This window comes from Mytilus galloprovincialis, chromosome 9, assembly GCF_965363235.1.
Source record: "Mytilus galloprovincialis chromosome 9, xbMytGall1.hap1.1, whole genome shotgun sequence".
In the NCBI taxonomy this organism is placed as follows: domain Eukaryota; kingdom Metazoa; phylum Mollusca; class Bivalvia; order Mytilida; family Mytilidae; genus Mytilus; species Mytilus galloprovincialis.
Genome location: NC_134846.1, coordinates 66672027 through 66696436, shown reverse-complemented (window position 1 = coordinate 66696436; position 24410 = coordinate 66672027). Strand labels below are relative to the sequence as shown.

Below are 24410 nucleotides of genomic sequence, written 5' to 3'. Positions count from 1 at the left end.
TATTGTTCCAAGGGGGGGGGTTCAATAAATTGGGGGGGGGGGAGGTCTCAGTTTACCATTTTTTAAGGGATTTTTTTTTTTTTTCAAACATTTTTCAAATTTCAAATTTTGAAAAGTTTCATTATAAGAAATATTCAATTGCACAGTTTTGTGCAATAGATGTGTTAGATCTTGAACCACATTAATTTTGTGGCAAAAACCTATATTATGTCAAAAATTTGATCACAATCAAAATTCAGACAGTATCAAGCTTGAATATTGTTCAGGGTTCGACCACTGGGGTCTTATAAAGCTGCGCCCTGCGGAGCACCTGGTTATCATAAAATTTAGGAAAACATATATATAGCATACTTTTTTTAGATTCTTTAATAAAAGTAATTAAACATATGACAATTAACATGTGAGAATTTATTTTTCAGCCTGGCTGTGTGAAAAATTTAGAAGAGGGACCAAAGAAAAATTTTCTACCACAACAAATCATTGCAAGAAAGAAGACAAAGGAAGCTTTGCGTAAAGAGGTTTGTCTTTTGATTTATCAAAATTGAAACCAGAAAAATTCTGTTAATGATTAGTTTGACATGGTAAATACCATATCTTCAAATGGTTTTGAATTTTAAATGCTCACCCATTTCTACATAGATGACAATTTCAAGAGGAAAAAATAATGTCAATTTATGTTTCTTTATTTTTGGTGATATTTTTTGCAATGTTCAAACGAAAAATAATTCCTGCAAAATTAATATATACATGAAATTCATTTTTCAATCAAATTTTAAGAAAATATATAAAATGAAAAATCAGATCTTTTTTAGCAAAGAGCAAGAATAACATAGCATTAAAATGTCTGAATATATAGTTTATGTTAAATGATTTTCTCACTGCATTGAAGACCCATTGGTGGCCTTTGGCTGTTATCTGCTCTTTGGTCGGGTTGTTGTCTCTTTGACACATTCCCCATTTCCATCCTCAATTTTAATGATTTGTGTCTCTACAGATTGCATTCTTAAAGAAATCATTTGGACGACCGAGAATGAAGTTTTCTATGGTGTTTGAGTCGTAAGTATTTGTTCAAGAAAAGTTATTTTTCAAGATATATTTAAGTGCCAATTTACCTAACAATCAGGAAGTGATGAAAACATGGCATACTAAAACCTGCTTAAGTTTACATTAATTTATTATTGTCGAGCCTGCAACTTTTGTTGCAGAAAGCTCGACATAGGGATAGTGATCCAGGGGCAGCGGTGTTAGCTAACTTCTTAAAAGCTTTATATTTAAGAGGGTGGAAGACCTGGATGCTTAATCCTTTGTATATAGATGCCTTATGTTACAAAGTTTCCGTCAGTTACATGTCCAATGTCCTTGACCTCATTTTCATGGTTCAGTGACCACTTGAAAAAAAGTTAAGTTTTTTTGTAATGTTGAATTCTCTCTTATTATAAGTAATAGGATAACTATATTTGGTATGTGCATACCTTGCAAGGTTCTCATATGTCTGTCAGACAGTTTTCACTTGACCTCGATCTCATTTTATGGATCAGTGAACAAGGTTAAGTTTTGGTGGTCAAGTCCATATCTCAGATGCTATAAGCAATAGGTCTAGTATATTTGGTGTTTGGAGGGACTGTAAGGTGTACATGTCTAACTGGCAGGTGTCATCTGACCTTGACCTCATTTTCATGGTTCAGTGGTTATTGTTAAGTTTTTGTGTTTTGGTCTGTTTTTCTCATACTTTATGCAATGGGTCTACTATACTTGTTGTATGGAATGATTGTAAGGTTTATCGTCCTTCCCTCCGCCTATATCACCCTGCTCTGTTGCTCCGTAATTCTCGTATCAAGACTTCAAAACGAGGCAGGCCTTATCAGCGACGTCACAATGTGAGAGGAGAAGTTATCAGCGACGTCACAATGCGAGAGGAGACGTTATCAAGCTTGCTTTTGTCAAGCGTAAAACTGTCTTAGGGAGAAAGAAACGACCAGTAATAGAACGATAAAAATGTAATCGGGTTTTCTTCGTATAGATATCGTAAAATATCAGCTGCTCGACACAATGTGAAACTTTTTTAGCTTGTTCGCTACGCTCACTCACCAAAAAGGTTCACATTGTGGCTCGCGGCTGATATTTTACGATATCAATGTGTAGAAAACCTGATAATCTATACTTACATGTCTAGTGGGCAGATGTCTTTCTGACCTTAACCTAATTTTCATGGTTCAGTGGTCTAAGTTAAGTTTTTGAGTTTTTGTCTTTTTATCTAATACTATATGAAATAGGTCAACTATATTTGGTGTATGGAAATATTTTATGATCTATATGTCAGTCATGCAGGTTTTATTTGACCTTGACATCATTTTCATGGTTCATTGTACGTGTTCAGTGTTAAGTTTTTGTATTTTGGTTAATTTTTCTTGAACTATAAGCAATAGGTCAACTATATTTGTTGTATGGAAGCATTATTAGCTGTACATGTCTGCCTTGCATGGTTCATCTGACCTTGACTTCATTTTCATGGTTCATTGGTCTTTATTTAGTTATCTTGGTTAATGTTAAGTTTATGTGACAGTTGTAATAAAGCTTTATATTTAGGACTATCAACATAGTATCAATGAATAGTAAAGAAGGCGAGACATTTCAGCATGTGCACTCTTGTCTTGTTTGGTCATAATATTTGATTAATTCAAAACCAATGCAAAATAAACTACCAACATTTAACAAAGTAACAGTCAACATGTTCTTTTGATAATTCACCTACTATTTAAGTTAATTAAGTCAAACTGTTTGTATTTACCATGATTTAGACTTTTCTGTCTTTAAAGCACTGCTCCAATTTGTTCTGATCCAAAATTCTGCAAAGATGACGATGTATCAATATCTTGGAGCATCATATATAGGGGGTCTCGTTAGGGGGTTCCGATCCTGGATCCCGCTTACTGTTTTGTCAGATTCCTGTATCCCACTTACACTATATACTTAAGCAATTCTCATTTTTTTTGCCATTTCCCGGGTACGGCAAGACCTCATTTCCCATTATCACGCCACAATAATTTGACTTTCACGTGTCACGCTTACAAAAAATCAGCAATCCTGCGTCACGCTTAGACCCCAATGAGGCCCACTATATAATATCAACTTAATAGAATAAAACAAATTATTTAAATTATTTATTAGTGTTGTATATTATTATAAAATGACATATACAGTAATTGTAAATTATCTTTCATTCATGTAAGACATATCACATCTAAAACATAACCATTGTAAACCAAAAAAAGAGGAATCATATACCACATTAAACTAAATGACTGGTTAATTTCAGGTACAAATTACGCTGGGAACAGTATAAAGAATTTGATCCTTTCATGGATGCGTCAGCAACCCAACCATCAAATCCTTGGATGTCTGATGAAACCATGCTGTGGGAAATCAATTCTCCAGAGTAAGAAACCATCTCAAAACTGTTTTAGATAATTTAATTTCTGACCTTCCATGCCATCTACTTTGAATTCAGATATTTTTTACATGCATTTATTATTGCAATAGCCTAACAATGGACAAACATTTGAGATTTATAAATGGGATTTCATGAAATGCTGCATACTAATAATGCGATAAAGTTTTTAGATCGCGTCACAATTTTTTTGCAATTATAAAAACATCAAAAACATGTTTTGATTTCACAGTATTATACATCTTAAAAAATACAGTATGATAAAACTCAATCATATATTATTTAATGACTACCCATGAACATAACAAAAAACTTGTGTTTTTTTTTTTCTTTCTTGGTTACCATCTAAGTTGTGACTCATGATGGGTCATTAGGTTGGTCAGTTATTTTTTTACACAATCAGAACAGTCTTCAAACAAACAATGTACATAAGACTTATCCATATAGATTAAATGACCTTTGCACTTGTTCTGTTACTCACATTTTTCACATGATAAAAACAAATGTGCCCAGTGATGATATCACAATAGAATCCCCTTTATAGCAAATAAACTCAAATTACCAGTCTTAAAAATTGTACCACAGATATGAAAGCCTACACTTGAAATGAGACAAAATCCTAAATCATTATTGAGCTCTGGTATTGAGAGTCTACTTGAAAAATAACTGTAGTTGGGTAGTGACTCCACACATTAAGTTGGTGGTTGGAAATACAGAAAATTTTATGGAAAAATACATTTCATGGATTATGGGACATACAGTATCAATGTTACATAAATACAGAAAATACTATACTCTGTTTGCTTATATAAGATCTAAGAAAACCTATCTCTAGTTACTGGGGATTCATTATTATTAGTGGGATACCCATTTACATAGATTTATTTGGTAAATATGGTCTATAAATTTTTAAAAAATCAACTAAGTGACAATTTTCTATTGGCTTGTATGCAAACCTTGGTAAACGACAAAATCATATATCCACTGAAAATACAATTTTTTCGCCAATCCACTAAAATGGGTACCCACTAAAAGAAAGGAATCCACAGTGATATTAATTTCTACTGCTTATGTCAATTCTTAATGATAATATATTTACTTTCTTTTTCAAACCAGTGTTCACATTCCTACCGATTCCAGAATGAAGAAATGGGCTATAAGTTTTTATGAACTAATTAATGACCCTCGTGGACAATGTGAATTTGATGAATATTTACAAAAAGAATATAGCCATGAAAATTTACATTTCTGGTGTGCTGTGGAAAATTATAAATGTTGTCCAAGATCTCGACAGAAAGAAGAAATGAATAGTATATATAAGTAAGTAAAATAATGAATAACCCTAATATAAATTCATAAACTATTGCATGGATTCCTCATGGTTGTTCCTGTGATTGCTTATCAGCAGAAGATGGGACTGATTATTGTACCGTAATTTGAGAAAAATTGTTCTCACAAATGATGCTATCAAAATTTGACATGTGATAAACTACTGGTACAATGCTGCTGTCAATGCATTTGTTTGTTATAATAAGACACACAATCAATATTTGAATGTACAGTAGTAAATAATCTATTGTAACATATAGGAACATTGGTAAGCTTTATTCAAAGCCATTAATTAGAAAAAAGATTTTTATTTATTTGTGTCTAAGCTTTGAATATCCATATTTTTTTCACAGTTTTAGAGATTATATTGGACTTTGAATGACTTTCAATTAACCCTTAATCCTCACCATTTTCTATTCTAATATAATTTCTGAAAAATTAGGATTGGTTTTTTTTTCCTCATAGTAAAAAAATCTTAATTGATGTCATCTACAAATGTGTAAAACAGCTTTAAAAAAAAAATAGTTCCCAAGGAAGTATTCATAGTTTTTTTTAAACAATTGCACTAGATATACATTACTTCTATCAGTTTAAAAATATTTCCTTGACTTTTTCACATGAGAAATTTAATCTTCCTGAGGACAAAAGAGTGCTTTAAATGAAAGATAAAGAATGTTATCTTTTGTCAATATATTGTGGTGATATGTAATTGTCTTGGGCCTAAAAGAAAATATTGTTTGTTTCCCCAATCCCGACCGACCCGGAAAAATCGCCGCGACCGGAATAATTTTATTGCCGATTTTATGTAGAAATTTTTTTTTCTCAAAATTCATGTGGTGGTGCGGTGCTCCTATAAAATGGAGGAGTACAATACATTAGACATAAGAAGGTGACGCTGTTCTTCAAAGCACCTTTCAAATCGGCTTAGTTGAAAACGCCTTGATGACGCGACTTGGCTTTCTTCTTCCACGTGGTCTCGGGTCTTTACCATATTTTCTAGATTGTTCATATTTTAAATGTCAGAACATGGACGCCGTTATGTCAGTTTCTGTTGCCGTTTATTCAGCTGGAAACTTCAAGAAAGACTTGGTATCAAATGTATTGCGGAGATTTTCGACGAAGGAAATTTTTGAAGACATATGTGAGGACGTAATAGACGATTTAGAATTGACTGAAGAGGAGGAGGATGCTCTTGACAGAAAACACATCTGTGAATCCATTTCTGAAAAAAGTGGTTCCACAGAAATATTTAGTCCACACTACGGTGATGACATGAAACTGGCACTAGACTTTAATAAAAACTTTAAGTTTTTGAAATTTTGCATTGACATTGATGAGACTTCTACAGAAACAGAAGCCTCCTCCTCAAATGTTGTCAATACCTTTGACAAAATGATGAGGGCCAGTCAGGCTGTGAACAAACTTCCAAGGCGAAAAGAAGCCATTAACAAGTTTACAGGTATGCATAATGAATGAACGCCAAAACATATATTTCTCGCAAGCAAAGGTAGACTTTTTTAGGATAAGGAGAGTCTCCCCCCCCCCCCTTTGTTTGCATTCTTTTTCTTGTTTTCTTGCAAATTTTCAAACCCTTAACCTAAATTCCCTATTTAATGATTCCTTATGTCCTTACTTATTTGACCCAAGGCCTGAAATCAATTGATTGATTTACCTGGCACTTTTAATATATAATATATTAAACATGGTCTGGCTTAGCATGATTTTGTTAACCAATATTGAATGAAAGTTCCACATTTAACGTACAATAAAATGTTCATGCACTCTTGTATCTTATTTGCATGTTCCATTGAGTTATTCAGTGGTTGATATGATTTCAATGTTTAAGTCCTCCTTTCAGTGGAAAATTGCATAATTGAATGAACCGAATAAACTTCATTCTAGTAGTACACACTCTGACATTGAACCTGGATAGATTTTATAATATAATAAACAGAAGGCTCAGTATTTTATTCATTGAAAATTCCCAATATATATGTACAAAGTAATCTAGGATATTATTTTTTATTTATCAAAGATCTCTTTTGTTCTTTTTTCAGGTGATGCTCTTGAAGGAGTGGTGAATGTGCGCCTACAGATAGACTGTAATACACATGTGGAATTTCCATATTATGCCTCTACTCTGGCACAGCCCGATATCTGTGCCTTCTGTGCAGCTGTGGGGGCAACAAAGAACCAAGATGCCATTAAAACACATCGTATTGTTCTACCAGTTTGCAGAGACTGTCGTTATTGGAAAGCTACCACCCAAGAGAAACCCAATAAAATAAATTATTTCAAATTATACATAGAGTTTTATTCAATATATGTTACATGAGGAAACTGATAGCTTCAATGATAAACCCTTGAATTAAAAAAAAACTACCAGTATAATGATGGTTTTTAATTTCTTATTTAGATTCAATGAAGTACTAATTTTTTTTTTTAAATTACCAAAAAAATAAAATATTTTACCTACCTACCTACCCATACCTGACTTGTTAGGGTCGGGTTTGGGGAAACAAACTATTACTTTTTTTTGGCCTTGTCTGGTACAAATGTCACAAAATGGGATAGACAGAGATGTAAAACTGACAACAGTGATAGTGTGAACTGTTTGTCTAAAGCTTTATATTTCTGAAGGATGAACCTTTATACTTCATATCTATAATATAGATGCCTTTTGTTCTGGAGTTTCTGTTGGACAGGTCTAATGACATCAGACAATGTTTTCTGACTCTTGCCTCATTTTTAAGCATTACTGTGTCTTTTAAGATTTTGCATTTTTTCATATACTATATGCAATAGGTCAACTTTATTATGTGAATAGAATGATGTTATGGTGTACATGTATAGTTATATCTGGCATGTTCTTCTTATCTTGTCCTCCATTTCATGGATCATTAGAATTTGTGATTATAAAAAAGAAGATGTGGTATGATTGCCAATGAGACAATAGATAGGTCTTTTTAGAGGAACTATAAGTAAAAGGTCAACTATTTTTGGTGTATTGAAAGATTTAGAGGTGTACATGGTGTACCGTTTAATGTCTTTCTGACATGGTTCACCTGACCTTGACCTCATTTTCATAGATCATTGATAATGTGAAATATATGTTACATTCAACATAAAAAGTATCATGACCAATAAATAAAGTGTGTCCATTCATGCTATTTCCTTACTCTGACAGTAATATACAAAAACTGTTTTATGTAACCTTTGTTGAATATAATTATACTTGAGAAAGATAAAAGTATGCTCCTTAGAAAAATTGTGCAAATTAAAAGTAGCTCATTGGGCTTCCAATAACAGAAGTTTCAATTGTGTTTAGAGACCTCTTATGTCAATATACCATAACTCTATACTCCAGGGATGATTCCAGGTGTTTTCAAATGGGTCCCTTGAACATCAAATTGGGAATTTTTATTCTAATTGGGAATTTTTTAAGCATAAAATCTAAGACAAAATAACATTATTTTCTTGAAAAACAGAAAATGTATATTATTAAGTTTAACCTGTACACTGATGTCCATGTAAGTTGTAACATTTGAATAATTCTGGTTGGGCTAATGTTATTACATGAATATCATTGAACATGATGCACTAGTCTATCACCTTAGCTATAGTTACCTAGGCCTATTACAAAAACATATATTTCAGCTAACATAAACCACTGAAAAAAGTCATTCATCGGGTATTTTTTCAACAGCAGGTTATCTCCATAAATTTACCTTAATTCAAATTGGATTTCAAATTGAACTGGTCATCAGAAAAGCAATTACAAAAGTTCATATACTTAATTGATAAGATATTTAAAGCATTGAACCAGTGTTCTTTAAAATTATTTGGATCATCTTCAAACCTTTTGAAATAGTTCAATAATGATGACATCGTATTTCATGAATAGTCTATCATCAACATTATTTTCAAAAAACGCTCAAACTTTTGTCTTTTGAGGAAATAATTTCTGTTACAAAACAAGTTTTCATCATATTATATAACCGGCTCTGCTGGGCGATCTGCTTTTACGAGATCGGCTTCCATTAAACCTTATTCATCAATGTTATATCAAAATTTGAATTTGCTCTCTGCCGAGGTCTGCTTTGACACCCATTTTTATTAACCTGCTGGGCGATCTGCTTTTACAAGATCCAATACTCCCATAACATATTAATCAATTGTATTCGGCTGCTAAAATTGTTTCCCACATGTTGACATAATTAAATCGTTATTACTAAGATGCGATCATAAACAGCATTCTTATCCGGATTTTAAAAGGTTTTGACAACAAACTATGAAAAATTATAGTTACCTTAATCGGTGACAGAAACTTTTCCGGAAATATCAATTTTTATTTTATTTTCCTGAATTGGGAATTCAATTTCATGTACATTTTTTTTGGGCCGCTGGCCAATTTAAGGGCCGCTAAGCGGCCCTAAACTATATAGTGGAATCATCCCTGTACTCATACGATTCATAAAGTTTACTTCAAAAATGAAATATTTTTAAGAAAATTTGAAGCCTGAATTGTGCACCATTTAAAAACAATAAATATATTGATATTTTCAGAATGTATTTAGAGAAAGGATCTAGAAGTGAAGTGAATGTAGATAGTAAAACATTAGATCAAGTACATCAAAATATGAGATCCAGTTCAGAATCCAATGCAAAGTGAGTCTTAGTTTTCACACCATTAAGCATATATATTCACACATACAGGCATCTTTTCTAACTGTTCTATTTTATCAGTAATCATCACAATGACAAATACTGAGAAGTGTATAGTTGAAACATTTTTGATATATTTCATGAACATTTATAGGCTTCAATCAGGGATTGAAAAAAATAATAGAAATTAAAAATTTTAAATTACAGTTTAGTGTTTTTGGAAAACATTTAACAAGGTCATTTACGTTACAATGCATATAATCGACTATCCCACCACCAGACATGTAAAACCAACTAAAGCTCTGTCAAATTACATTAAAAGCTAGATATGTAGTGGGGAAAAGTGGGATATTGCCAATAGCCTTGACAACTAGAAAACATAGAAAGGGTTGAATTATGAGTAAAAAGTGTTAACAAAGACTCTAAGGTTTAGATGGTCTTTTTTGACTGTCAGCAATGTAGTATCAGACCACCATCTGCTGTGCCTTTAGATGGATCATTCATTGATATTAAAATTGGATGTAGAGGTTACCTCAATTTTGTTCCTACAAAATGGAATTACCAAATCAAAATACTAATCTAAAAGCTATATTTTGAATTTAAGTAAACCAATATTAAGAATAATATTTTCTCTGCCTCCTTGACAATAAATTTGCGATAAGTAATGGATATTTCTCACGAAATAAAAGATACACCATTTCTTTGCAAAATAGACAAATACTGGACAGAAGTTTATTCCAGCTCCAACTGCATTTTAAATCTATCCATATTATATTTCTAGAGGCATGTTTAGGAGGGGCAACCTGTTGATATTCCAAAGGGTAGAACTTAAAAACTAAATATTTTAATGTACAATGTATTATCAAAAACCCATGAAAACCTAGATATTGGTGATGTTCTTCAAATAGTTTGATATGATCATAAGCTGTTTTTAAACCCTATCTGTAAATCTAATATCATTTTCGTTGAATAATCCTGCTTTACAATCTTCATATTACAATTTTTAAATAATTGTTGGCTTACTACTGTCAGTTTACTCGTTTAATGCGTATGTAAGTGAGTTAATAATTAACAGTTATTATTAAAGTTTTTTTAACAACAAATTAATTAATTACTTCAGATGAAATCATTTTTTGTTCTCAAATTTCTAATAAAGTTTATTTTTGTATGATTATTCTCAGCGTTCGTTTTGAAAGGTATTTTATTACCATTTATGCGTAAATGAAGCATGTATTGGATATCAGGTATCTATTTCCATTTAGTATATAATCTGATGTTTAATCTACCTACAGGTGGTTCATGTAAGTATACAACAGTTTCAGATGACAGCTGTTCAGACGTCATATTCCTTTTTTTATTTGCTCTTAACTGAGACAAGGCAAACTATTGTTTTGAAAAAGATAATTTGTGACGAAAATTATCATATTATTATTTAAAATTAAAAATTTAGCTGTACCTATCGTTGGCATCTCATTTTCTGGACCACTATTGCTCCAATAACTCCTCTTTTCACAGGCACAACATCAACTAGGTTTGTAGCTTGTGTTTTTGTCTTTTCAGAACATCTTGTTCTGTTGTATGGGACAGACCTTGGACCATTTTTTGTCTTATTCGCCTCAACATTCTCTCCGCTCTATTCATTAGTTTCTCATCCTAAAAATCAACAGCAATTTGATTTGAAATGCATTCCCTCATCACTCATGATCCAAACTCAGAAAAATCTGCTAATTTGATCTATTTTTGGTGCTTTTGAACCAAGTCTACACCTTCTGAAATCTTTTTTTTTAGCCGCAACCACTGTTGAAATATTCACATAAGGATTATTCTGCAATGTTGGAATTTCCTTCTGTGCTTGTTGAATATTGGCTTGTTTAATGGTTCATTCTGGAATCAATCAAGATGAGCATATAGTTCAGTATGTCTTGTTGAGAAATTGTTATGGCATTCTAACTTTATTTGCAATAGGGTTTTGATTTGGAGATCAGTCCAGTGTCTATCTTTAATTTTAACACTCCAACTGTTGGGTAGAAAGTATATATAAAAAGATAATAATATACAGTAAACCATATGATTGATTATAATCATCTTAATAAGGCAAATATTCATTCATATTCAGGACCAGCAACTTAGAACATCTGAAATTAGTTGCACACTTGTGATTAGTAACAGAAAATATAGTTAATCCACAAGATGCATGGATTTGTTTCAGAATGAATGGTTCATTGATATTTCTATCATCATTTGTATTTCTTTTATAAAAAGAGTTTTGTTTGATCTTTTTTTTTTTATAAATATTTCACATATGAGTAGGTGCTGAACATCTTCCTGGAATTTTTGACAACATATACAGTATGGTTCATATTTGTCATACTTGTTTTTTTTTAAATTTATATATCCTAGGTCATTAGTTTTTTTGTTGGATTTGATTCACATTTCACATTTTTCATGTCAGGCCATTTACATTAACTAGGTTTAACTCATTATTGAAGGCATTACTGTGACTTATATATATTTAAATGAATATAGAATCATTATGACCATTTTGTCATAATTTGACATAAGAATTTACAACATGCTTTCATTTTTCAGAGCTCGTTATGTATTTGAACCTGCACAAGAGCATATATATGTATTAATGAAAAAAGATAGTTATCCAAGATATCTTCGATCTGATCAGTTTAAAGACTTAATGGAAAAAGCCAAACAACAACCTCTTACAAAACGCAGGTGAGTGAGAAACCATGTGAATAAAAATTCATTTAGAGTCACTGTACTGTCAAACAAATTAACGTTTGCTCTTAAGAATTCTTCACTGAAAAAAAACATATGTTATAAAGATTGAAAGTAAACATGCAATAAATTTGAGAATGGAAATGGGGAATGTAGAACCCAACCAAAGAGCAGAAAACAGCCCAAGGCAACAAATGGGTCTTCAACACAGCAAAAAAATCTCTCCCTGGGACACACACTCCGTAATCTTATATATTATAAGAGTTTAAAACTGAAGCACAGGAGGCACTCTATCTCCAAAAGGCTCTAAAGACAAATATAGTTAACAAAGCGCACAATTCTAGAACTTATGAACATGAACTGTAAAACAATCTATACAAAAGATCATGCTTTATAAAAATTTGTAAACAGATATGTTGGCTGCAATATGTTTATTTTATGTCCTATCAATTTAAGAAACTATCATGAATTCTACTTCATCATTGTGTACTTGGAAGTTTTTCTTTTTCAGAGGCTAAAGCATTTTCTACTTGTATAAAGCTTTTGATATATATCTGAAGATTCAAAGAATTAGACAAACCAGATTTTATACGAAAGCCTTATATTATATCTTATATTCTTGGTTAAGCACATCTATCCACTATGCATGTATTTCCTGCTTCCCAATGTAACATGGGAATAAATGGAATATTACATGTACTGGTATTTGTTTCATTCCGTTTTAATTTTTGAATTATGTAGGTTTTTCTTTGGAGGACCAAAGAAACGACCTTCAACACCAAGTCCAAAGATAAATCGTCGTCATGGTAGTTCTTCCAGTGATAGGGATGTGAGTTCTGACATCAGTGGAGAATCATCACCTGTCCATGTGGCACATCATTCGTTCAGCACAGGAAATCTACAGGATTTAGACTCGCACAAATCCTCACGAACTAATTCAAGGTAATTATTGCAATCAGACCACCACAAAAGGAACACCAGTAAATAATAATGACTCATTGGGATTAATTAATTTGTTTATTGATTGGGGCCTCAGTAAGGAGTGGTTGAAGTAATTAGTCTACAGTGATCACTAACCCCTCCCTGGGTAGTCTCCTCAACCAATAAAAGTAAATTGATTGGAGCCTCAGTAAGGAGTGGTTGAAGTAATTAGTCTACAGTGATCACTAACCCCTCCCTGGGTAGTCTCCTTCACCAATAAAAGTAAATTGATTGGGGCCTCAGTAAGGAGTGGTTGAAGTAATTAGTCTACAGTGATCACTAACCCCTCCCTGGGTAGTCTCCTCCACCTATAAAAGGGGTGTTAAACACCAAGAGTATTAACAAATCATTCATTTTTTTCCTATGTCCATCTGTTTTCCGAGACAGTGTGTCCCTTTCCCCTTCCATCCACAGTGGATATACAGTTTTTTGGGGGTAAAGGTGTCTTGATTTTCAGGTCTCATTTTATTATTGTTTGTTATTAATTTTTTGGGTACTTGTTTTGCCCATTTGACTTGTGAAAGATTGCACTTGTCTCTAAGATGCAGTATTTATAAGTGCAAAAAATCCCTAATTTTACACCCTGTACAAAGTATGCACCAGAGTAGTTTTCTCTAGTTCACTAAACATTCGTTTGAAAGGACAAATAACAAAAATAACCCTTTTTTAGATTCAGCTATGTCTACAATGAAGAACATGACCAGAGTTCAACATTTAGGTCACCCTAAGGTCCAAGGTTTGATTTTACCTGAAATAAAAGAAAACTATTTGTGATAGTTTGATTTCCTCAGAAAACTGACACTGAACAAGACACAAACACTTGATAAATCTATTCACCTGCAGTTGTATTCTTCTGCCACGTACAGTTTTATATAATGATATTGTATTTTCTCTCTTACTGTATTTGCTGTTTTGAATGAAAGATATTCAGAAAAAAGAAACTAATTATCCACAGTTTATCACATGATACAAGAAATATTCAATCTGTTTGCGGAACAAAATTTTTTAAGATTCAGAATTTTGGTGGTTAACTTATTAAAACTGTATTTGGACTTACATTATGGATACAGCACCTATTTAGTGAGGGAGACTATATGGTTACTTCCAGATATCAATTTTTGGTTAGCATGTCTCACTGGGTCTATGTTTCAGCCTTCACTAAAACTTATTTTCCTTACAAACTCAGGATAGACTTTAAAAGTTAATTTTAATATCATTAAACGGTACATTTTTACCTATCGAAAAAGATTTTTACTGACCTTTGACATGTAGTTAATTGTGAAGACTGCTGGCTAGAAGATTTTTTTTAATGTCTAATTTTATTCTGAGTAATTCCATCACTCAAAACAGCAAATTTGAACTGCACTGTTGGCCTATTCTATAGGCAAAATATATAATAGATCTCCCAGTTTAACTGTGTCTTATTTGTCTGTCTCATTTATCTGCACAAGAATTATAATTTCTTTGTCTTGCCTTCAAGGCGTAAAATATCGGGCCCTAGGTATGCTGTTTTAATCAACAAAGTAAACCCTTTTTTTAGCTCACCTGGCCCGAAGGGCCAAGTGAGCTTTTCTCATCACTTGGCGTCCGGCGTCCGGCGTCCGGCGTCCGTCGTCCGTCGTCCGTCGTCCGTCGTCGTCGTCGTCCGTCGTTAACTTTTACAAAAATCTTCTCCTCTGAAACTACTGGGCTAATTTCAACCAAACTTGGTTACAATCATCATTGGGGTATCTAGTTTAAAAATTGTGTCCGGTGACCCGGCCAACCAACCAAGATGGCCGCCATGGCTAAAAATAGAACATAGGGGTAAAATGCAGTTTTTGGCTTATAACTCAAAAACCAAAGCATCTAGAGCAAATCTGACATGGGGTAAAACTGTTTATCAGGTCAAGATCTATCTGCCCTGAAATTTTCAGACAAATCGGACAACCCGTTGTTGGGTTGCTGCCCCTGAATTAGTTATTTTATGGAAATTTTGCAGTTTTTGCTTATTATCTTGAATATTATTATAGATAGAGATAAACTGTAAACAGCAATAATGTTCATCAAAGTAAGATTTACAAATAAGTCAACATGACCGAAATGGTCAATTGACCACTTTAGGAGTTATTGCCCTTTATAGTCAATTTTTAACCATTTTTCGTAAATCTTAGTAATCTTTTACAAAAATCTTCTCCTCTGAAACTACTGGGCCAAATTTATCCAAACTTGGCCACAATTATCTTTGGGGTATTTTGTTTAAAAAATGTGTCCGGTCACCCGGCCAACCAACCAAGATGGCCGCCACAGCTAAAAATAGAACATAGGGGTAAAATGCAGTTTTTGGCTTATAACTCAAAAACCAAAGCATTTAGAGCAAATCTGACATTGGTAAAATTGTTTATCAGGTCAAGATCTATCTACCCTGAAATTTTCAGATGAATCTGACAACCTGTTGTTGGGTTGCTGCCCCTGAATTGGTAATTTTAAGGAAATTTTTCTGTTTTTGGTTATTATCTTGTATATTATTATAGATAGAGATAAACTGTAAACAGCCATTATGTTCAGCAAAGTAAGATTTACAAATAAGTCAACATGACCGAAATGGTCAGTTGACCCCTTTAGGAGTTATTGCCCTTTATAGTCAATTTTTAACCATTTTTCGTAAATCTTAGTAATCTTTTACAAAAATCTTCTCCTCTGAAACTACTGGGCCAAATTAATCCAAACTTATCCACAATCATCTTTGGGGTATCTAGTTTAAAAAATGTGTCCGATGACCTGGCCATTCAACCAAGATGGCCACCATGGCTAAAAATAGAACATAGGGGTAAAATGCAGTTTTTGGCTTATAACTCAAAAACCAAAGCATTAAGAGCAAATCTGACTATGGTTAAACTATTTATCAGGTCAAGATCTATCTGCCCCGAAATTTTCAGATGAATCGAACAACCCGTTGTTGGGTTGCTGCCCCTGAATTGGTAATTTTAAGGAAATTTTGCTGTTTTTGGTTATTGTCTTGAATATTATTATAGATAGAGATAAACTGTAAACAGCAATAATGTTCAGCAAAGTAAGATTTACAAATAAGTCAACATGAACGAAATGGTCAGTTGACCCCCTAAGGAGTTATTGTCCTTTATAGTCAATTTTCAACAATTTTTATAAAATTTGTAAATTTTTACTAACATTTTCCACTGAAACTACTGGGCCAAGTTCATTATAGATAGAGATAATTGTAAGCAGCAAGGATGTTCAGTAAAGTAAGATGTACAAACACATAACCATCACCAAAATACAATTTTGTCATGAATCCATCTGCTTCCTTTGTTTAATAGTCACATAGACCAAGGTGAGCGACACAGGCTCTTTAGAGCCTCTAGTTTTAGTTTGTGATTAAGTCAGATTAAAGGAAATCACTAATGATTACTTTATGATTTGGTATGCAGTTGTAAAAGCATTGACACATTTCATTTCCATAAAGATTTAGATTGGCCTGCACCTCAGTCATGGTCTATTTATTGCCTTTGGACATTTTTCATAGTTCTCATGTTTATATTTGTGATTAGAACTGTTGAAGGAGACCACTTATGATAGGTTAAGAATATTTGGTATGCAATTGTATTCACATTGGCATATCTTAATACCACAGACATTATTTTGATCTCTACCTTCAGTCATGGTTCAGTTTAATATTTTTTACATATTTAACATGTTTAATAAGTTATTGCTTTTTTTATTTCAACATTTTTATTTTACTATCAAAATTAGATATAGGCAAGACATATCTCTGTGTCAATAGTTTATATAAGTTTTTTCAAAGTATTTGAATTATGCCCAGAAGTCAATCCCAAAGATTTTCTTTTTTGAATATTAAAAATATTTAAGATATGTTAAACTTTCTACAAATGCTTAGAACATTCCATTTCCGGTAAGAATATTTGTCATTTGATATTTTTTATTGAATGTGCATGAAGTTAAGTAGTAGTTATAATTAAGAAGTCTGTTGTTATTTAGAGGTATGCAAAAGTTTATATATTTTATAAATGTAAAGGGGATGAATGAAAAAAAGACAAAAACTGATCAACTCCAATAATTTTACATGGTTTTGAAATTCTTATCTTAGGCATGCATTTTTGTTCAAAGTATTACCGTGGTTACTGTCAAATTATTTTTAGATGATTCAGAAATGTTACTGGTAATGTTACTTTTTTATGAATTCTGTTTTCTTATTTTTTAACAAACTTTGAAGCAAATGATTGGTTGAATTGCTGCCTCATTGATGTGTACATCTCCTTTTTAGAATTTAACTCCTGTTATTCATTTATTAATTAGCTTGTTAAAAAAGCCAATACTACACATACTTATCTATCAAATAGACAACTTTTGAAAGGATCAGATTCTAGTTTAATGACCAGGTAAGAGTGACCTCCCCTTGTCAAATTCATTTGATGTTTTTCATGTTAAGAGCACTTTTTCCAATGCACAGTCTTTTCATATCATTTAATTGTTTATATAGACACCTTACATATTTTACTAGCTCAAAACACCAATACAATGTTGTTACCCCTGCTAGCAGGGCAGCAAACACCATGTTGAAATAAATCTGTTGTCTATACATTTCTGTTTTTTTCCCCATACGTTTTCAGTACAATACCAATTTTTACGTTACCCATAAGATCATACATCTTCAATGTTGTTTTTATTTTTCTTTGAAAAGGTTTTATGTTGTGATGGAAAATTTATAGCATTTGTTGTGTAAGTTGTTTTTTTGTCTTTGTTTTTTTTTCCGGTGACAGCTTTTGTTTTATAGCCATGTTACTAAATCTGCTATCACATATATCTTTAGAGAGTAGATCGCTTAATGTAATCTAATCGAAGAAATATAGCAGCATCTTTGCAGCAAATAAAATCCTTATTATTTTAAGCAGATCACATATCATAATCACCCAAAAATCTCCTTTCAGTACAATGTTCGGCATGTTAAATTTAGATTCTCCCTCAATGCACCAATAATTATGATATCAACCCACTCCAGTAAGTAAACATTTCAAAACCTACTGATCCAGGATTCATATAATAGTCAGTTGGATAATTTGATGAAATCTTTTTTATTTATGATTGTATTAACATTTTGCAAGTATGATATCCAGAATAGATGTGTCAAAATAAATCACACTCAACAATTTAACAAATGTGTTGTTAAAAGAAATATTATAAGACTGGTTAGTCTGGTTTAAATATTCAAAAATTATAAAACTTGATGCCTATTTTGAGGGCATAAATTGGTTTATTAATCTTGCTCAAAGTAGTAAATATATTCCTTAGAATACACATCTAATATTTTATAAATGATATCACATTTTAAGACTTGTAGATGTATGAAACATAGGTTCACTGACTTACTTAGGTCTACTTAAGGTTGTCAACAAACTCTTACAATTAGAAAATTGTTTTTTAAAGGCAAACATCTGCAGATAAATCAATGCAAACCCTTGCCAGTGAATGTATTTCTCCTTTGAAGAAGGCAAAGTAAAAGAAAATACAAGTAATTTCAACTGAATTAATTCATACGAGGCTAGTGCTAGACACGTTTTTTCAATTTTCAGCTTAATTTATTTCAATGTCAATTTTGTTGTTTAAAGATATCTTCTAGAGTCACTGTGGACAAAAGCCATGGAAGTAGTTCATTCCAAACCAGAATAATTTGGTAAAAAAGTCATATTTATCTTACTGCTAATGATTTAGAACTAACATGATAGTCATTACATAAAACATTAACACTTTCTTACAGGTTTAGGTTAAGGTTTCAGTGATTAAGAACTTATACAAATTTAAAGGCATGTTGTGGTGGATATAAGTAATTTATTATCGGTATATATGTTTATACTAAAGACCTTCTCTGTTTTTGGTGTGATGTAAGGTCATAAATAACTTTTGCCTTTATGAGAAATGTTTAACTAACAACTGTTGTCAACACTGCATTGGAATTGTGACTCTAAATTCAAAATGTTTTGATAATAATATATTGTAGCAGAAACCACTCATCTATGAACACACTTGGATTCAATCTTAGTGTCTTGATTTGAACAACTGTCACTGTATGAAAAGCTCTTATTGCATTTTAAATAGAATTGACAATTTGCAAGAAAATTTGTTAACAGATGATTGGCTTCTGATATAATTATTGATAACAATGAGCCCTAAACCCTGATGTATGTTGACAGCCTAGACTTCAAGTGGGCTTATGCTTACTAATGCTTCGTTACAAATTTTACCTTGTTTTTGCAGAATTAAAATAATAAGAGAGATAAAAGATTGGAAATTTAATAAAAAGGAAATTAAAACAAGAAAAATAACTTTCTTTTATACTTTAGTGAAAATATTTCTATAAAATGTAGTAAAACAAATGGAGATTTCCTAATGAATCTTGTGGATTGTGAGTACTTTATATTACAGACAGGCCTGAAGAAGGCTTAGATATAAGATAAATACATAAGAACAATCAAGGTGACAAATAATGGATGCATACGCAATTAGTATATACTGCATGAAAGTTGTATAGATTAGTATCAGATGGTTTATTTATTTTTATTTTGCCTGCAGTGTAAGATATAGGGATGCTAATCTGGCAGTGTAAACTAATTGTATTTAGCTGAATAATTCAGAAATTTAGAGAACTTGATGCTGAATTTTGTATACTGATACCATATGTTCTGAAGTTTCCCTTTGGCATATATACTATGCCTTTGACCTCAATATCATGGTTTCAATCCACTACTTTTTATACGACCGCAAAAATTGAAAATTTTTTGGTCGTATATTGGTATGATGTTGGCGCTGTCGTCTGCGTCGTCGTCGTCCGAATACTTTTAGTTTTCGCACTCTAACTTTAGTAAATGTGAATAGAAATCTATGAAATTTTAACACAAGGTTTATTACCACAAAAGGAAGGTTAGGATTGATTTTGGAAGTTTTGGTCCCTACATTTTAGGAATTAGGGGCCAAAAAGGGCCCAAATTAGCATTTTCTTGGTTTTCGCACTATAACTTTAGTTTATTAGTAAATAGAAATCTATGAAATTTTGACACAAGGTTTATGACCACAAAAGGAAGGTTGGGATTGATTTTGGGAGTTTTGATTTCAACAGTTAAGGAATTAGGGGCCAAAAAAGGGCCCAAATAAGCATTATTCTTGGTTTTCGCACAATAACTTTAGTATAAGTAAATAGAAATCAATGAAATGTAAACACAAGGTTTATGACCACAAAAGGAAGGTTGGGATTGATTTTGGGAGTTGAGGTCCGAACAGTTTAGGAATTAGGGGCCAAAAAGGGGCCCAAATAAGCATTTTTCTTGGTTTTCGCACCATAACTTTAGTATAAGTAAATAGAAATCTATGAAATTTAAACACAAGGTTTATGACCATAAAAGAAAGGTTTGGGTTGATTTTGGAAGTTTTGGTCCCAACAGTTTAGGAATAAGGGGCCCAAAGGGTCCAAAATTAAACTTTGTTTGATTTCATCAAAAATTGAATAATTGGGGTTCCTTGATATGCCCAATCTAACTGTGTATGTAGATTCTTAATTTTTGGTCCCGTTTTAAAATTGGTCTACATTAAGGTCCAAAGGGTCCAAAATTAAACTTAGTTTGATTTTAACAAAATTTGAATTCTTGGGGTTCTTTGATATGCTGAATCTAAAAATGTACTTAGATTTTTTATTATTGGCCCAGTTTTCAAGTTGTTCCAAATTGGGGTCCAAAATTTAACTTTGTTTGATTTCATCAAAAATTGAATAATTGGGGTCCTTTGATATGCCAAATATAACTGTGTATGTAGATTCTTATTTTTTGGTCCTGTTTTCAAATTGGTCTACATTAAAGTCCAAAGGGTCCAAAATTAAACTTAAGTTTGATTTTAACAAAAATTGAATTCTTGGGCTTCTTTGATATGCTGAATCTAAACATGTACTTAGATTTTTGATTATGGGCCTAGTTTTCAAGTTGGTCTAAATCAGGATCCAAAATTATTATATTAAGTATTGTGCAATAGCAAGAAATTTTCAATTGCACAGTATTGCACAATAGCAAGAAATCTTCAATTGCACAGTATTGTGCAATAGCAAACATTTTCAATTGCACAGTATTGTGCAATAGCAAGAAATATCTAATTGCACAATATTGTGCAATAGCAAGAAATTTTCATATTTTCAATTGGAGTTATCTTTCTTTGTCCAGAATAGTAGTTTAATCAACTTAAATCATTGCTTTATACAATATACAATGTATATTCACTTTTACTACCAACTGATAAATTAAAACAATCTTTACCATTCAGTGATAACAAGCACTTTTTTTACATTTTAATATGTATTTAAATGAGTAGTTATTGTTGCAAACTCCATTAGAAATTTGAATTGAGATCAGTTTTGGAATAAGGGAAAGGGGGATGTGAAAAAAAAATTGGGGGGGGGGGGGGGGGGTCAATTTTTTTCATTTCAGATTTCATAAATAAAAAAAAAATTTTAAGTTCATTAGACCACATTCATTATGTGTCAGAAACCTATGCTGTGTCAACTATTTAATCACAATCCAAATTTAGAGCTGAATCCAGCTTGAATGTTGTGTCCATACTTGCCCCAACCGTTCAGGGTTCAACCTCTGCGGTCTCATAAAGCTGCGCCCTGCGGAGCATCTGGTTTATTTATTGCTTGAAATCTCACTTATTTTGAGTAAAAGAATAATTATATTTGGTATATAGAATCATTTTACGGTATACAGGTTCATCTGACCTTGACCTGATTTAATACATAAATGATCAATCAAAGTTTTATGGCTTAGTCCTACAAGCGAAATATCAGCGGTATTTTTGTGTATGGAATGATTGCATGGTAAACATGTCCACCTGGTATGGTGCATCTGACCTTGACCTCATCATTTTTAAAGTTCAGTGGTCAACCCCTTATGTGGCTAGGTTTGTTTCTCAAATACTTTTTAAAACTATATTTGGTTTAGGTTTGATTGTAAGATTTATAATTTACCTCTTTGACTGGGTTCATCTGACCTTGACCTCATTTTCATGTTGGTTTTTTACATCAACTATAACTGTAAGGTAAACATGTCAATCATGCAGGGATTATCTGACCTTGACCTCATGTTCATAGATCAATGACAATGTTTATGTAGTATCTTGTGTTTAAATTATTCATGTATTGATAAATAAGCTCTGCTTGTTTTTTGTTCTAAATTTTTTGTAAAACATATCTGCAATATATCTGTATGTATATCCATATATATATATCCATCAATATCATTCAAATATCTGCAAAATTGATAAATATAATCATTAGTTATAAAATACTATAGGAGTAGTTCTCACATCAGGAATATCACAGTATTTTCACTACAAAATTTAAATTTTCATCTTTAAAAAATTTCAGAGAAAAGGACAAACCGAAACCAAAAATTGTTCACTTGGAAACAAGGTAAAATTTGTAATTGCTGCTTCCCTTTGTTGCATGACTCTGCATCATATATAATTCTTATGTTATGATGTATAGAGAAGCTACAGTAGAAGCATGAACACAGAATACTATATTGGAACAAATATCTTCAGTCTTTGGTCACCTTAATCAACATGAGGGTAAAAGTTAAAATGGAAGTAACCTTATGATGTAAATGATTAAAATGTCAAATTGCTTCTGTCTATATCTTACAACTGAAGCTCTATATCTAGTATATTTGTATCAGCTTAATATTTCAGAGGAGAGAAGAAATAGATATTTCATATCTGTTTTCGGTTAATACAATTACTAGGTCAACTTAATTGGGTTTATAGAAAGGTGTACAAGTCTGTTCATGCGGATTCAATTTACCATGCCCTTATATTCTTGTTTTAGTGATCAGTGTTAGTTGTTTTGGATTCCAATTTCAGACACTTCACTGTATAAGCAATGGATCAACTATGTTTAATGTTGTTTTTTTTTTAAATGATTAGAAGTGTACATGTATGTCCAGCAGATTTTATCTTAACTCTTGAGTCATTTTCATGGTTCATTGGCTAATGTTAAGAGTATTAGGTCTGTTTCTTAGATACTGTAGTAGTATTTTAGCTAATTCCATAGAAATGATGGTTGTAAACTTGTAAGTTGTATATTATTGTCTGGTAGGTTCATCTGACCTCAACAACTTTTTTATGGTTCTTTTGTCAATATGTAGTTTTTGTGATTACCTCTGTTTCTCAGATACTATAAGTATTAGGTGAAGTAAGTATCTTCTTATTTTGATATATGCCTATGTAATGGTTGTAAGGTGTACACGTCAAGGTATATATCCATTGGACAAGGTTTATCTGATCTCAACCTTACTGGATTAATTATTGATATGTAAAGTTCTGTAAAGACTTTGATTTCAAATGCTAATATAAATTCAGTCATATTTGGCTAAGCAGGCAAAGCATATACATGTACATACTTGTTTGTTAATTATTTTCATTAAGGATGAGATACACTAAAATTAAGAGTAATTACACTTAATGACAAGGAATAGAGTATTACCTCCATATTAGTGCTAGGCATTATTTCATTTGTAGAGAGATTTCAATTAAATTTCCTTTGTTTACCCCCTGTTACATTTTCTTATCAGAATAATTTTGGTGGAGAAATTATGATTGTGTATTGAATACCATATTTTGTTTATATTTTTAAGGTATATTTTTGTATATAGAAAAGGCATTATTATGGTACAATTGTATGTTTGATTGTTATGTTAATCTTATCTTTATATCCTAATATCTGTATTAACTTCTATATCATTTAAAAAAAAATAATTAGCTTATCATAGCATATGTTTCAGTTACAAAAAAGAATTCAATTAAAAAACACACTTGTATTGATATTTACAATAGTACAAAGTCTCATATTTTTATTCAGTATGTTTTGGGAGGTTTATTTTTAGATCTTGGAGAGTTTAACATCATGTTTTAGTAGGTTTATTGGTGGTTGTATTTTTCTTTCCCTAACAAACATTTTGTTAATATTCAGTAGGATTTATGCAGATCTAGGTAAACAGTTATAATGAAAGCTAATTATATATTCATAAATGAATTTCTAATGATTTCAGAAGTCTGGAAATGATATAAAGAAATGTGACATTTTTAAATACTTAATGAAAAAGAAGAGAGGAGACTTCACTAGTAGGACATTTATACTTTCTTTCAATTAGTTTTGCTGTTACCACTTTATTTGGAAACCCGTAATCATCAATTATAAGTTAAATTT

At 31.8% G+C, this 24410-nt stretch overlaps 2 protein-coding genes and 1 long non-coding RNA gene across 13 annotated transcripts in view; 2 read left to right on the top strand and 1 right to left on the bottom strand.

The window, feature by feature from the left end:
- The window catches only part of LOC143045712 (uncharacterized), a 155809-nt gene that overhangs the window by 37805 nt on the left and 93594 nt on the right, over nucleotides 1-24410 (bottom strand). The gene's annotated exons all lie outside the window — the stretch shown is intronic.
- The window catches only part of LOC143045707 (regulator of G-protein signaling 7-like), a 47253-nt gene that overhangs the window by 18580 nt on the left and 4263 nt on the right, over nucleotides 1-24410 (top strand). For 2 of the 11 annotated variants that reach the window (XM_076218416.1, XM_076218413.1), the window contains 9 exons: nucleotides 420-518; nucleotides 995-1056; nucleotides 3317-3436; nucleotides 4565-4768; nucleotides 9344-9445; nucleotides 12032-12169; nucleotides 12914-13114; nucleotides 17049-17063; nucleotides 17512-17550. In XM_076218416.1, the coding sequence (XP_076074531.1) occupies nucleotides 420-518; nucleotides 995-1056; nucleotides 3317-3436; nucleotides 4565-4768; nucleotides 9344-9445; nucleotides 12032-12169; nucleotides 12914-13114; nucleotides 17049-17063; nucleotides 17512-17550 (980 nt within the window). Of the gene's footprint in view, nucleotides 1-419; nucleotides 519-994; nucleotides 1057-3316; nucleotides 3437-4564; nucleotides 4769-9343; nucleotides 9446-12031; nucleotides 12170-12913; nucleotides 13115-17048; nucleotides 17064-17511; nucleotides 17551-17852; nucleotides 17891-18777; nucleotides 18843-22571; nucleotides 22617-24410 lie in introns of all 11 variants that reach the window. The other 9 variants (XM_076218417.1, XM_076218422.1, XR_012969000.1 and 6 more) reach the window with 8 other exon arrangements.
- On the top strand, nucleotides 5655-7191 carry LOC143045711 (uncharacterized). Its single transcript, XM_076218427.1, has 2 exons — nucleotides 5655-6236; nucleotides 6835-7191. Exons 1-2 carry the CDS (start codon nucleotides 5720-5722, stop codon nucleotides 7110-7112), a joined length of 795 nt encoding a protein of 264 aa, XP_076074542.1. The 5' UTR covers nucleotides 5655-5719; the 3' UTR covers nucleotides 7113-7191.